Source organism: Ptychodera flava, chromosome 14 (assembly GCF_041260155.1).
Source record: "Ptychodera flava strain L36383 chromosome 14, AS_Pfla_20210202, whole genome shotgun sequence".
NCBI classification, from domain to species: domain Eukaryota; kingdom Metazoa; phylum Hemichordata; class Enteropneusta; family Ptychoderidae; genus Ptychodera; species Ptychodera flava.
The window spans coordinates 22326612-22343246 of record NC_091941.1 but is presented as its reverse complement, the minus strand read 5'-3'; the positions used below and the strand labels follow the sequence as shown (position 1 = coordinate 22343246).

Genomic DNA, 16635 nt, shown 5'->3' with positions numbered 1-16635 from the left:
AGAAGGGAGAACTGGAGACCTCGCCCATGAACGAGAAGGCCCAGATGGAAGAAGAAATGGCGAGAAGCGAAAAGAAGTCCGAATTTATGGGCCTGAGCCGGTCAGAGCTCATCGAGGAAGGGAACACGCGTGGTTGGAAGACTTTTCGCACATTCCTGCTCGTCCTGATGTTTTTGTCCTGGGTATTACTGGCCGTTGCTGCAGTGGTCATCATTGTCACCGTTCCTAGATGTCCGAACGCAAACTGGTGGCAAAAGAACGCAATTTATCAAGTGTACCCAAGATCTTTCCAAGACTCGGATGGGGATGGAATGGGCGATATAAAAGGTTAGTGCATAAACAGTGAGGCGATCTTCAGAAAATGGTTAGTGAGAGAACGCATAAGTCGATGGAGTGATGCGATGGACAGGAATAAAATGGTAGATGGAAATTAGAACGGTAATCTTTTTCATAAATTAGGTCTTGCACATCATAGATATCTCTCGCAAGATACGTGCATAGGGCCAGGATATGTCGCCACGGAATTCCAAGTTCTGTTGTGTCGGTCGTTTCAGACATTTTTGTGCTATATAATTGTTGAACATATTCACCATCCCCAAAAATTACGTAGTTTTCGGAACAATATATCGAAAGGGCCTTCGTACTTCCATACAAAGTGGTAGCAGCTGCCACGTTCATGCTATTCGCAAAAAGAGAGTTTCTTATATAACACGGCAGTATTTGCATACAAAGGATCGCGTTTGTTTACTTATTAAGTCTTGCATATTTTATTGGTGTAAAATCAACATAAATTAGCTACGACAAGAAAACCGAACTCCTAGTACAGTTTACACGCCTGTGCCTGTGTGAGCTTGTTGTATGGTTCGCAAGTGAATGAAATTGTTACTGGTGCAATACATCTCAAGACATCTGAGAGAAATAGACGGTTGCCGCAGACGATGTCGCGCCACGACATAGATCCATAGACCCTGGAGGACCTATACAACGTGTGTACGTCATCCGGCGGCCTTGTTCGATTTCCTCACTGCATGGAGATAACCTCGCCCCATTCTCACTGGTGTCAATGATTTTCACTCGCTTCTTTCCTTGCTTGTATTCGGCAGGTCTACACTGATCTTTCGAGTCCCTGCTTTCTCTATGTCTGATGATACCGACAGGCGTAGACCTCCTACGGTGTAATGTGTAATAATACCCTTGTCCTGTCTCTACTGAGAATCTCAGTCCATTGAATCTGAAACAATAGCGATTGTTTTGCATTGACTGCGTAAAACAAGGCGGATGGTGCCCCGAGACAAGGACAAGGAGTCGTGATCGAAGGACATGTCAAATAATAGCTGCACACACAGTAAATCACTGACCACCACGCACGCAGTTTACAGTAGAATCTTCGGTAATAGAAGCAAGACTATTGTGGTATCGTGTAAATACCTCAGCAACAAAAAACTCACCGTAAGTTTACGAAAGTATCTAAAGCAGCACCTGGAGAGAAAGGGCTTAGCACCCTCTAAACCCCCGAGAAACGTGGTCTTGATCCCTGTTTTTTTTTCGGATTACGATTTACGGCTAATCAATTCTAATCAAACACGGATTAGTTTCAGAGTTAACATTTGCATTATCGCTGTCCACAAGAATTTGTTTCAACCGTTTAGCACCTTTTTTGTTCTTGAAAGAAATAATAAACTGCATTCCAAAAGATTGAGAATTTTTATGCTATCCTAGAACCTGCCACCATAGACAGTAGACTTCCCCAAGTTCATTTTGTGGCTGTCGTCTGACTGACCATAGACACAGAGGTCTGCCCCTATGCTGTCTATGGTCTTAGCTAGAATGCACTCTGTCTAAAGAAAGATGCTTTTACGTAATCTAAATTGCGAACGACTGGATTTTTCGGAGCATGGAGGTAGAAGGTTGGAGGAAGTGAAGGATGGAGCTAAAACAGGATAGCTCCATGGCCCTTCCTACGTTTGAACCAACGTTTGTATAATCTAATAAAAAAATGACTCAGGTTTCGCCGTAAGAACATCGATAGTAATCCACTCCTGACGACAGGAACAATATCTAAACGAGAAAAAGCAAACTGCACATGATGCACTACGGTCTCTGTAACATCTTGGCGGAAGAAAATGGCTGTACAAGGGACATTGTATCTTAAAAACATTTTATTCGCCTGTGGCCGATTAACTAAGATCTGTCTACAACACAGATATTAGGATTTACATGGAGGCGAAGATCAGCAACTATCTCCATGGGATTAAATCCACACCTGGAGATTCATGGTTTGGTTTGCACAACTAATGCAATTTTCAATTTACTGTCTTTCGTTTCCCTTCTAACTTTTCAGAAATAAGCAAACAAACAGAAAAAACAACGACGATGTGTGAGTTCAAACAATGTTAAATTTCAATCGTTTTAATCCATCGTTGATGTATTTACGATGAGTTCGATATTAGTGTTCGTAACTTTGTGATCGGAAACCCCCCCCCCCCCAAAAAAAAAAACAGCTAAAAAAAAGCTATACTTTCTGTAGCCCCCTCACCGTACCGTGTCGCTTCTTCGTTATTCCTTCTTTTGGTACCTCCATGTTCGTAGGCGTCTTGCTCCCTTTTGTAGTCCCCCGCCCCTCAAAATCGCCAGTTTATTATCAGTTTGATCAACAGGAAATTCATTCGGTTGATAAAACATTCATTGGAGAACAGTGGAGTACTTCACACATCCAGTAATGTGAGAACAAGGGATTGAGAAGGTCATATAACAACAATGTGATAAAACGTGATAAAATAAAATGTCGAAGGTCACCCACAAATTTCATCTGATAAGCATCGGGTGGCTTACACTTCCGCAGTATCAATTTAGAACAAAGGGAAATAAAAGAAAGCATAGATACCAGAGTATAAAGGAAATCACAGAAGGACAGCGACATCAGTACGTTCTTTACATTCATTCTAGCATTGAACCAAGGCTCGTTTTTTCATATGAGCTAGCTTGGCGCTTTCATCACATGATACGCCAGGGATCATCTTCCGACGAGTATAGCATTGTCATTTCACGGTCACACCAGGCTGTGTCTATTTGCATAACTATTTTTATGTTATGCTAATACGCACGTGAGTGAGAGGAACAATGCCATATCAATCAGAAGATGGTCTCTGCCATATCACATGATGAAAGCGTGTTTGTGAACAATCGAGTAATTATGAACGGCGAAATTGGCTTTTCCGGAATATAAAGCGACCCGAAAGCTGGCTCATGTGAAAAATTATTAGCTTTGTTGAACTTCCTTTTTTAGCAGGGCCTGGTCTAGATAATAGTTGTACATCCATGGTTCAACCTTGCTCCATCCATGAAAGTCTCTCCTACGGTCTCTAGGGTATTTTTACCTCCATGCTGTCTCCATGGTATATCGCAGAACACCTCCCATTCCTGGCACAGTCGCTTGTCAACTGAAACCACTGCCTTCTCCCATCATGCAGAGCTCACGGCAAAGAAAGCGCACCGCAGGCTTTTTATATCATTCATCGTGACGTCACTACGGTGATACATGGCTGAACGTTCAGTGATCAGTTAGGAAAGCATGCACGATGAAGCAAACAGTGAGTCCATCCGTTCATGGGGATTAAAAAAGACGTTCCATCAAAGGGACTCTGTGAAAACGAAACTCTCATTCCCATGAACGCGCTATTCGAATCATCTACCACTAACAATAGGTTCAATCACAGACCCTAGAGAAAATGGTATATGGTTCAATAATCTTTATCGCACACTCACGTTTAAATAAACTCTCTGCACAGTTCAATATTGATAGCTATTCACACTCTCTAAACCTAAGCCAGAGTCATGGAGGTTGGCCTTTTTAAAAACCTCGATGGCCAGAATTTACTGTAGCCATGAGTCCATATTCGACAAACATGTTTACATGAAAAGAAGTGCAATTTTCAATTTCCATTCAGTAACTAGGCTTTGTAATGCTTTTAAAGGTGTTCATCGGGGGATGCCATATTTTGCGAACTTGAGTTCACAGATGCAATAGAAAATTAACGTTTCACGCAATCTTCATGTAAGTGACCCCTCCTAGCCAAAGTTAGCAAACGAATGCTGTAGATTGCTTTAGATATCTTTTGTGTACAAATGAGATCACTTTTTAGCTCCGCTGTCAGCCAAATAGGTTGATTTTCCGTCGTCGTCCGTCGTCCGTCGTCGTCCGTCAACAATAGCCTTCTGATCTGAAACCGCAAGTCCAATTGCTTTGAAATTTTATATGCAGCTCACTTGGGGTGACCTCACTTAAGTTTGTTCAAATTGGGGTGAAATTTGCATATTTGTATTTTTGGGGTATTTTTTGGTGTTTTTGGTAAAAAAATCTTCTTCTCTGAAACCGCTTGTCCGATTGCTTTGACATTTGATATGCAGTTTACTTAGGGTGACTTCAGTCAGATTTCTTCAAATCGTGGTGAAATTTGCATATTTGTATTTTGAAGGCAATTTTTGTCATTTTTAGTAAAAAAATCTTTAAAAATCTTCTTCTTCAAAAGTACCAGTCAGATAGCTTTGATTATTGGTACATATGTCCCTAGGGATGATCTATTTCAGATTTGTTCAAATTGTGCAGAAATATGCAAATTTGCATTTTTAAGGCAATTTTTGCCATATTTGGTCAAAAAATGTATTTCTCAAAAAGCACTGGTCTAATAGTTTTGAAATTTGGTATACAGGTTTCTATAGATGAACTAAGTAATATATATTGAATTTTTGATGCAATCTGTAATTTTGTATTTTTAGGGCAACTTTTGCCATTTTTGGTCAAAAAATGTGTATCTCCAAAAGTACTGATCTGATAGCTTTGAAACTTGGTATATAGGTTCCTACAGATGAACAAAATAATATTTATTGAAATTATGCTGAAATCTGCAGTTTTGTATTTTTGGGGCAATTTTTGCCACTTTTGGTCAAAAAATGTGTATTTCCAAAACTACTCATCTGATAGCTTTGCAATTTGGTATACAGGTTCCTACAGATCACCTTAATGATATTTATTGAAAGTATGATGAAATCAGCAATTTTGAATTTTTGGGTCAATATTTTCCATTTTTGGTTAAAAAAATGTGTTTCTCAAAAAATGCTGGTCCAGCAGCTTTGAAATTTGGTATACAAGTTTTTATAGATGAACTAAATTTGATCTTTTGAAATTATGATGAAATCTGCAATGTTTATTTTGGGGGGGCAATTGTTGCCATTTTTGGTCAGAAAATTTTATTCTCAAAAAACTACTCATCAGATAGCTTTGGTTGACATGTTCTTAGGGATGATCCTATGTGATATATTCAAAGTATGATGAAATCTTCAATTGTGTATTTTTGCAGCTATTTTAGCCACTTTTTTCTGGCCACTGCATTGAGCTATCAAAGATTTAATTTCCACCTTCTTCATCAACATGTGTCAAAAAAAGTTATTCTCTACATAAACACAGCGGAGCTATATCGGCCGCTAGGTCGCTTGTAATTGAAAATACGAATGTTGTTTGACTTCATAACGCACAAAAATATCGGTGGCAATCTGAACGAGGTGACGAAGCCGATCACTGGCTGTGTGTAGCAGCTAAGCTGGAGGTAACCGTGCACGGGCAGCAATTCGGGAGAGGATCTGGTACTTCCCGCCACATTTCCCATATATGTTTGACATTTGCAGTTCGCCTTACGCTGCGAATGCAAACTTTTCCCGTGTTTCTGCATATCAAATTTGCTTCTAACTTCGAAAGAAATGCGCATCAACTATGCACCAACAGTTGTAGACATGCATGGAGAGGGTGAGACTACTTTTGATCCATACGCGCGTATTATGCTTATCTCGACCATGGATGTAGAAGATGTTGCCTCGTTTGTGCACGGAGCCTACCCCATGGTTTGTGCGTGCCCCCTCTACCAAAATTTGTGATGGAACCGTAGTTCGCGAATTTAAAATGTTGATACTCATACACAACCGTCCTTTACATCTCATTTTAATACTGATCACTTCTAAAAATTTTTATATATTTCTGTCATATTTACCCCACCCCCTCCTACAGGTATCGAGTCCCGTTTGGAACATCTCGAAGCGATTCAGGCAAAGACGCTCCTTCTGAGTAACATCTTCCGGTCAGACGACCGAGACTTACTCTTTGCCATCACGGACTTCCAGGTAATTGATGAGCAGCTTGGAACTGTCGATGACTTCAAACAGTTGTTGTCTGCAGCGGAAATAAAGGGTAGGTTGAATGTCTATGGTTGAGTACGGTTGTCTATGAATGAATGACTATGGTTGAATAGGAGGTTTGTATTCGTCTATAGCCGATGCAATTAATACATGTGAAAGTCTTATGAAGGAGGCGTTTCCTGACCTAGGTTGATCGGGTTACACTGAAAGTCATCAGGAGGGCGATGGACTTGATCCCATAGAGCGCCCTCTTGAGGTTAATGAGGAAGATGTTTATAGGAGTTGGCGAATCTTTCAATCGGCGGTTCATCGCCATCTGTACTCAGTTTACTTTTCCTCTGTTTTCCAGGCGTTAAAGTAGTGCTTGAATTCATCCCCAACCACTCAAGCGACGAACATCCTTGGTTTGTGGAAAGTAGGAAGAGTCAAAACAATGACTACAGCGATTTCTACATCTGGGCAGATGGTGACAGCGACCGATACCCGCCGAACAACTGGGTACGTATAACAGTACTCAAATCATTATTCTACATTCGCGTAGTCAGTGGCAAATGTCCAGGCTTTGTAGTGAAAAGTGAAACTATTTGATTTTCAAAGTAAGCTACACATGCAAAGTCCGCTGATTTGTTCAGAGGGATTTGTCTGACTCAATAAGCTTATAATGAAAAAGTGAAGAGAATTTAGTGACCAGACATATTAGCTCTCCCGTCGCAGAGGAGGGTGTAATTTTATGCGTTTTGTTTTAATTTCAGGTGAATGCTTACGGTGACTCAGCTTGGACTTACGAACCCGTACGAGGCCAGTGGTATTACCACACATACACGAGTAAACAACCGGACTTGAACTTAAGAAATGAAACTATCAAAGAAGAAATGAAGGTAAGGTAGAAAAGTGAAATTTGTTCGGTTTTTAACGTCCCGGGGGATGTTCAGCTCAGTTGATACCTTTCATTAGAGAGTTAAGCTGAACTGTCCGCGCAAGTATTAAGTTCGGCCATGACGCCCTCTTTCATTTTTTGATAATTTTGAGAAGTACCACTGGAGTCTTTCTTACATTTACATTACATTACACTGCATTACATTATATTATATGTTTATTTCCAGCACATGTGGCCCATCGTGCTTGACATTACAGAATAGGAAGACGTTCATGTTTCTCACACTCGATGTTCCCATAGTCCAATTCTCCAGGTTCTGAATGGTCGAGACAGCACACCAGCATGGGTAGTAACGACATTGACGACAATATCGTATTTATTTCTCTCTCTCAGGCAGTTCTTGAGTACTGGTTGAAGGTCGGTGCCGATGGGTTTATTGTGAAGGATGCTTCATATCTTATCGAGGCCGATGACTTGGAAGACGAACCGACAGATCCAGCATATGACGGAGCTAGCGATGAGGTATGAGTGAAATTTTTTATTAATTTGATTTTTTCCACTTTTATCCAGCCAGTGTAATGATTATGAACTCACAGTTCTCTTGAAGAAGGAGAACTTGAACTTCCGCGTGTTCCTGTTGTATGTAGAATTCATGATTCCAATGGCAGGTAGTGAGCAATGTCACATGTCACCGTACGAGTATCAGTCTCAACCACAGGTTTCAACCCTAACACTTGCAGAAAACGTCTGTCAAAACAAATGCAAGGCAACTTCGCCAAATATATTCACCCGTTGCATGGGAACTGTACTTTGTTGTTTTGTTGTTGTTGTTGTTGTTGTTGTTGTTGTTGGTAGTGATGATGATGGTGATGATGATGATTGTAGTGGTGGCAATGATAGATACTTATTTTTCAAATGAATGCGAAAGCTCTATCTACAATTGTTTCATGTTTAACCGAACATAACTTTCTTAATTTTTTGTTGCTTCTCTGTCACCGCACGTCAACAGTACAACAAACTCCTGCATTCAAAGACAGTAAACCAACCAGAAAACTACGGCTTAGTGAACGAATGGGCAAAGTTGGTCAAAGGGTTTGGCGGTCCAGAAAAACCGAGGTAAACGATTATTCTTTTTGACCAGTATTCCCTTCAAAAATATCACTACAGCTCCCGAACCCTTCTTAGATCATATATAGACAACACGTAAGACTGGATACGACTCCGATGAAAATGTATTACGTTAATTTTGGATAAGTAACTGCCGACTGATATGCTGATTCTGTGTAAAGGTCTGTACTTGATTTTAGTTCTTTGCAACTGTCATACATTCAAACGACAATTTAGGCAGATATGGAGTCGAGGGGAGACCAATCACGAATGGTCAACAAAAGCTCAAAGTTGAGATTTCATTCAAGGAACATTGACATATATACCTAGATCCTATAGAAACTTTGCAACACTTGTTTCTGAAGATTTTGCACCCGTTAAATTTAAGAAGGATTCTTTTCCTCTCGTCTTTAGAACCATGCTTGTAGAACCACGCGGTCACCTGCAGTCCACGATGGGCTACTTTGGCCCGCGCGGCGAGGCTGGCACTGACATTCTGTACAACCACCAGTTCCTTGACAACCTGGAGGGCGACCTCAGCGGCACCAACATGCACGGATTGATCGACGAGTGGCTCCACACGAAGGATAATGTCACTGGCATAGCTGTCAGGTCCAACAGCTGGGTGGTAAGTGTGCCAAGCCGGCAATGATAAACCAGCAATTATAGAAATACGTGCCCCTTGTCCAGCAGTTTTAAAATACATGACCGTTTAAAAATAAATTACTATAAAAGAACTTGAACGGAGAACTTGTAATGATCACAGGCATACCAAGGCCTATAAATTACAGAGCATAGAGTTTCTAATATAGGCCTGATCAGAGAACGACAAAATAATTGTTCTTCTTTGTTTTGTTTTCTAAAGTTAGGGAACATGAAGAATGAGCGCGTAGCCAGTAGATATGGTAAGGAGTACGTCCGTGCTTTGAACGCTCTCATATTCACTCTGCCCGGAGTACCCGTTACTTACTACGGCGAAGAGATCGGCATGGAAAGTCTAGCCGACGGAGACACGGTGCACATCGGAGATCCCGCACAACCACTCAACAATAACACGGTGAGCTTTTCTAACTAATAACTGCATTTTATCTGTTGTGGGTGTTTGTTACCACTAATGAAACCAGAATAAAAATATTCTACCTGCATTCACTCGTCCAAGAAATCTCGTTTGGATGATAGTGCCTCAGTTAACATTCTAAACCAGATATGAACTGAATTGCCTCGCGTGCACATTTTGTAAAGTACTTCTTGGGGTATTGGCTTTTATGACATTACATTGTTTTTATTCCCGAAATTAATCCAATCTATCTAAATTTGACATTATCCCCACTGTATTACGCAATGAAAAAAAAGAAAAGAAACCATTTGAAAAATTATGATCCAACAATATCTGTCGATGCAAGTGCAAATGGCTGAGCAGGCTCTTAACTGGCAGAGGTCGCGTTTGCGTATAAATTCTGCATATTTCACATATAATTGCCATGTAGAACGAGTTGACCTACTTCACAGTATCTCAATGCGCCCAAAAACGATACAATCATCTGTGCCGCGCCGTGTAGCAGCAAAATGAGTTCGTGACCTTGAAGTACGCGTTTCAAAAAATAAATACCCGGGAACCTGCTCACCACGCCACGCAACTCATGTACAGCTGACTATGGTGCACTTGTCAGGCGATGGTCGATGATTCTGGTTATTGCCTATATTGTCAAGTTCAATGCCTAATTTACGGAAACACGAACTCTGTCTAGTGTATTCGAAGCTCTGCGTACAGGTTGTGCACACGGCCTCTACCACGTGCTGTCCTGTGGACAGTGTGGTACAAGCCGTCGGCCTACCACCGTACCGCCGGGAAACGCAGACCTATTGTACGCAGGAGCATGGCAGGAGCTAGCCTACTGCTCCTGATTTAACATCAATGCCAACATGGAAATCTCATGAAAAATTTGTCATTGTTGGTTCTGTAGCTAATACAATCTTGAAAAGCAACTTAAAAGACACAGACTGTCAATACGTCGCCATAATATTATGCTGATCTCAGCGGAACCATGCCGGAATATAAATTCGCTGACACACACACAAGATTGAAAAGTGTCACTCTACATCTCATTCTCAGAGAAAATGCATTGATCAAATATTATGACGCTAACCTTCGATAATCTAGCTTTTAGTTCGCTATGTCCAGAGTAACCCACACGATTCTTAAAGTCAAACGTCGACACGACGACATCAACAGTCAAAACTCAAGATTAGCGATCAGCGCGGCCGAGTGACTGAATTCAGAAATCACTTTGTGTAAAATGTTTTAGTATAGCGCCCTCAAACATACTTATTTAGCCTCCGATAGACTTATACAGGCCACAAATTTTCTTTTACTCATAACTTGATAAATTCGCAAAGCACAACCACCAAAAACTAATCAGTTCTTGCAAATTTGAAGAACAAATTGTGTGCGAAATGTGATCGGAATCTGCCAAGCCGTTTTTGAGATATCGTGCTAAGGGACGATTCAGAATTTACTTCCAGGGGGGGGGGGGGTGGGGGGGGGGTGGAGGATTTTCAGGGGGGGCCACCCATTTTTCCCAAGAAAATTTAGGGGGGGCCAGACAAAAATACCACAATCTTTTAGGGGGGCCAAGGAAAAAAAACATCAATTCAATATTTGCCCAGAATTTCTGATCTCTACAAAAGAGCACCGTAGACGCTACCTGGGTGACAGATAAACTCAACATGTTTAGTGAAACTCCTTTAGCTGCCAAATTCGGTAATATTCACAGTGGTTTGTTTTATGCATCTACTGCAGTATCTTGTTCTCCTCCCTGAAGCGTTATGAAATGTCCAGTATTTAGCGTGTCAATACAAACCATACAGTGAACAGTCAGGGTTGTTTTTGTTGAAAAGAGATCTCAGATCAAGTCCAGACTAGAATTCATTTATCAACAATAACAATGGTCATTTATGTTCACACTGGTATGTTGCTAAATACAGCATTGGGTGTTCTATGTAGTGATAGAATAACAAACAAATGCTGATACACAGAGATGAACATTGAACAAATGCTAAAAATTACAGCAAATGTCTTTTTAAGGTTGGGTTTACCTTGTAGCTTGTAAAGCAGTTGAAAGTTGCATGATAAAGAAGTGTTAATTTATGCAAATGTATGCAAATCACCTGATTTCTTGGCTTCTTTGCCTCCCAATTTCAAAATTTCCAACGAATTTAACTCCACTCCGGCTGGGTCAAATTTTCTGAAATTTCACATTATGTTTTTTAAATGCTATATAACACAACAACTATCAATTGGTTTTGTTTGGCAATAAAGCTCTTACATTTTTAATAAGAGGCATTTTGAATAAGAGGCATTTTAATTTTGCTGATCATGATTTTAATCAATTATTAGAGTGTCGGTCTTTAAACCCCTACAATTTTAAAATGAAGATGGATAATATAGAAATAACGGGCGACGCGCTGACCATTAACGTTTATTTGTGGGCAAGGGCGAGAGGAAAGCCAAAAATTAACGGGGGAGGCTTGCCGAGCCCGTTATTTGGCTTTCCTCGAGCCCGCGCCCACAAATAAACGTTAATGGTCAGAGCGGAGTCTGTTATTTCCATTATATTATCAGCGAACCCAAGAAAACGTCAAATTTCCGAAAATTTCAGGAGCGAACGACAACTGGGCCCCAGAAACTGAGCAATACGCGACGCACTGTCACACGCGCTGCAAAAAAATTGGCAAATGCGGAGATGTTTTCAGAAAAAAAGTATCTCAGCTTGACCTGCAAGTGCTCCATTATATTGTGATCGATTATGATTATGTTTGAGCTGTAAAGTTACGATACTTTGAGTTGTTAATCTTATTATTCATATTCACAAGCATGTAAACAAACCATTACTGTGTATTTGTGGTCAGTCACATGGTTCAGTTCGACCAATCAAAATGCGACGGGCAGGGCATGGTAATATAATGCCAAGTAAAATAGTTGTTTTTTTCTACATTAATACTATCCTTTCAAGTGAAATATTACATTTCAGAAAATACTGTCTAGTTTTCGACCTAAATTAATTTTTATCATAAATACAAAAATTGAGGTTTTTTACCCCAAATATACACCCACTTCATCCTTTGAGTAAACTACTGCTACTGCTACTCTTCTTTTCTGCTCCTTTTTTCTATGTTTCATTCTCATCAATTTTACCCTTTCTAAATTTTTTAAATGTTCTACATAACTTTTTACAGTGCTTACATCTACTATAAACTTTTTTGAAAATAAATTTATGGCCGTCTCATCTTCAAGGTGCTTTTCAACGAATAGGTTTTAATGTTGAAAATAAAAATATTATGTATTACTATCAAAAATATATGGTGAAAAATTTACAAAAGGGTTGATTTTCCAATAATCCTGTATGTGCATCCAGAAGATCATGTGGCACTGCACCAATGCTATGGTGTCGGATTGTTGAAATATTGTGTACACAAGAAATTTGCTGTAGTCCAGGAAGTGATCTCAGTGTGTATGAGGCTAGGAGAAATGTGGATAGGCTTACACATTGTGTATTGATGCTAATACTTTTGTGTCCCATTCATTCTGATATGTATAATCAAAGATTTCACAGTGGCGGCTGGCAGAAAAGGCAAAAAAACAAATTAACATGTATTGTTTCGTGTCATCTGAAAACATGCGCATTTAAGTTTGTTAAAAAAATTTGAAATATGAATGCTCTGTCAATTTTGAAAAATACTGCTGACAAAATGTGAATTTTGACTTACACAGGGTTATCTGCATTTTAATATGAACATTGGATTGTTAATGGAATGAGCAGAATAACATGTGAATTCATGTTTTGGATAAGGTGTTTTGTTCAAGAAATGTTCTAAAATATTCCTCAGCATTGTTGCTTTCAGTGGCAGCAACTTGGTTTTATGACAACCAAATTAGAAAAAAAGAGAAAATTAAAAACAAGTTGGCTTTCACCAATTTTAATTCCTAATGTTTAAAACTTTCACCATGAGTCTGCAAATATTCAGCATCATCAAATGAAAATGTATGCTGAACGTGTGCATGTACATGTACATCTCACTTTCCAGAAATATCTGGATATCTGCAAATGAGATGTACCATTAAACTTCAAGATAAATATCACTTTGCCAATTATCTGCTCCTCTGATTTTCTGTTCACCATTTCTAACTGACATCTTTGCTTGTCTTTGTGTGCATCATATGTATCAGTGAGACATAACGAAAAAAGTATTCATATTTAGTAATTAACTTTTCTTCAGAAATTTACAACCAGATATGTTTATTGCTACCCTTTCCAAAGTGTGCCACTTGCAGTCCCTGCAAATCATTCTTTTTATAGTCACATAACCCTGAAATGATTTGTTATATCATCGATTAATGTCCACTAGGCCCTACAGTTCCTGCAACTTGTTAGACTAGATATGTCTATAATGTACCGTACAAGCATGCATGTATATATTAGGGGGGGCCATGGAAAAAAAACAGGAAAGATGAGGGGGGGCCATAGATTTTTTCTATAATTTACTAGGGGGGGCCATGGAAAAAAATCACCGAGAAAATAGAAAATCCTCCACCCTCCCCCTGGAAGTAAATTCTGAATCGTCCCTAACAGACAGACAGACAGACACACACACACACAGAAACGCCTAAACCATAACCTCGCTGCGCGCATGCGCACGCGAGGTAAAAATGAGGTGTTAAAATGTCTGAAAAAATTAAAATCAGGTAAAGCCCCAGGTCCAGATGGCCTTCCAAATGAGTTCTACAAGTATGCCTCAGACATTATTCTACCTTTACTTGTTGAGCTTTTTAATTGTATTTTTGAGTCTGGAATTTTCCCGTCAGAATGGACTATCGCTATTGTTATCCCGCTCTTTAAAAAGGGTGACAGAAAAGATGTGAACAATTATAGGGGTATTTCTCTTCTCAACGCATTAGGAAAAATATTTACTGCGATCCTGAATGACAGATTAACTAAGTGGTCTGATAACGTAAATATCATTTCAGATTGTCAGGCTGGCTTCAGAAAGAACCATTGTACTACAGATAACATCTTTGTTCTACACGCTATTATACAACCAGATATGAACTGAAAATGCTCACGTGTTTCATTATATATTGCATTTATGTGCAAGTTTGAACCTTTGCTACATGCTTTGCTACATTTAAAGTGTTATGATCAACACAATGAATTTCACCACAGATCAATTCTAAAGGTCATTAAGTATTCAAATATGTAATTAGCTGAAATAAAAATAATTAATTTCTTTGAGTACTGTCATTGTATCACAATATAGCATGTGTAATTACCTTTGGTCAAGTCCTTCAAGCTCTATATGCCAAACCGTGAAAGCTTGTTAGCTATTTATGCAAATTATGAATTAGCTGACATGAAAATGCAAAATGACTTTCAATACTGTTATAACCTGGTATATGATCAATGTACACAGCATGTTTCGCCAAATTTTATCAAGTAAATGCCAGTATATATCCCTAATTTGGAAGGTTCATTAAATATGCATATTGGGAATTGGCTGAAAAAAATGTCAAATGACTTTCAATAATCTTGTATCATAGTATCTTTAACGTACATAGCAAGTTTTGCCAACTTTGGTCAAGTCAAAACAGATAAATATCGCTAATAAATGCGGGATATCGGACCGCAGGCGGGCGAAGATTGCATTATAAGCTAGCTCTGCATGGTAGGGCTGTGTGTTACCGGCGTTACACGGCCTCCCACCTGTGGTGGGAGGCCGTGTAACGCCGGTAACACACAGCCCTGCCATGCAGAGCTACATTATAAGCGCGCCAACCCAAACTCACTGCATGGACATCACATTTACGAAATCGAAGTCCAAAGTCAACTACGTCATTGTTAGAATAAGAGAGGTTTTCCATCAAACGGGACCATACCACCACAAATTTTGCACAGATGGCGTTGCACTGGCATTGAAAAAGGGTGCATGGGAGCATGGGAACGCGGGCAGTTTCCCTCGCTATGGGTAGGAAATGCATTGAGCAAGACACACTTCCGGGTTCGCAAAAAACGAGGATCCCATTTACGGGCGCTCAAATATAACTATTTGCTGTGATACATAGCAGAGGCGTATATGTTTGTGATGCTGAGAATAACATCAGTAAATAAATGACGGGTTTTTAAAAGTTGCGATGAAACAGACTTCTGAAGGTAGCTCGCTTGGGGAACACGTCATCCCGGCCGCTGTCCGCTTTGACCCCAGTAATTCACACTGGTTTTGGTCGGCCCCAGGTACCCAAGTCACTTCGACCCCGTCACACTTTTGCGTACATGTCCACGGAGACGATTCAACATGTTCAACAACAAAGCCAAGACAAAAATTGAAAATATCAATAAATGGCTTCACAAAGGCTGAAATACACGATACTCGATGAAGTATGAAGTTTATGAAATGAAATCAAAATTGACAACACAAGTGTTTGTCTCGGGTAATACTATGCCTACCAGTTGAAGTTGAACTATTCTACAGACTGTTTTTTCCATACAGTGCAGTATTTGTCAGTGACAGTTAATCTTTGCAATACATTTTTTTGCGATGAGCTGGAAATTTGATTAATATCGAGTTAATGTACATAAATATTCCGTTATTTACTGGGACACGTTTATTTTCTCGATCCGCTATCTGCGGACTACGTGCTGAAGTACATTGACTGTTCATGTCAACGATCGTTTCTCCCTCTGCAGAGTTTCTGTATCCCGTTCAACAACGCTGTACCTCGATCACACGATAGTGACGCTATGTAGCTGTGCAGTATTGAAACTTATCATAAAATGGCCACCTCGTCTAACAGTAACACGTATTGTCAGGATTATCGTACGGAAAAAAGACTGCAAAACTAAGACTTATGAATCTTCATCAGAATTGAACACATCATGATTGTACACGAGTATCAACTGTTACGTGCAGAGAAAACGAACAAAAGGGTGAACTCAGCAGTTAACGTTTAAACAAAATTTATTACGAAAATAAAACTAATTGCTAAGTTAGGGATAGAATACAAGCTTTAAAGTGTACAGACTACTTATCTCAGCTGGGACGGCAAAGCTCCAGTCTCAGAGTTGTAACAGTCAGTCGGATGAATGAACAGTCCTTTGGTTTGCAGGCTTGAAGCTACACAAAGTCCACAGTATAAATCCAGCGTTGACAGTGAAGGTCTTGAAAAGTCTTGAGAATGACTACTGCTGGAGTTTATAGTAACACACAAGAGACACGATCCCAAAAGTCTGACTGGAAGCTGTGCACGTCCCTTTTATAAAGGCATATAAGAACAATCTAGAACTTTTATTGACATGCTAATTACTGTTCTAAAATTATCTCCCTTACACAACTAATCAACTTTCCAGAACATTCCAACATGACTAATTGAATTCAAGGTTGTGAGGTCATCAAGGGCAGTGACCTTGAGAATG

At 39.7% G+C, this 16635-nt stretch overlaps 1 protein-coding gene across 1 annotated transcript in view; it reads left to right on the top strand.

Moving 5' to 3' along the window:
* LOC139150679 (uncharacterized) overlaps window positions 1-16635 on the top strand; it is a 40177-nt gene that overhangs the window by 15006 nt on the left and 8536 nt on the right. The window contains exons 12-19 of the mRNA XM_070723107.1: window positions 1-327; window positions 6059-6238; window positions 6536-6684; window positions 6939-7064; window positions 7457-7585; window positions 8073-8179; window positions 8585-8798; window positions 9036-9227. The exon at window positions 1-327 is cut by the window's left edge and continues 382 nt beyond it. Coding sequence (XP_070579208.1) covers window positions 1-327; window positions 6059-6238; window positions 6536-6684; window positions 6939-7064; window positions 7457-7585; window positions 8073-8179; window positions 8585-8798; window positions 9036-9227 — 1424 coding nt within the window. The remainder of the gene's footprint in view (window positions 328-6058; window positions 6239-6535; window positions 6685-6938; window positions 7065-7456; window positions 7586-8072; window positions 8180-8584; window positions 8799-9035; window positions 9228-16635) is intronic.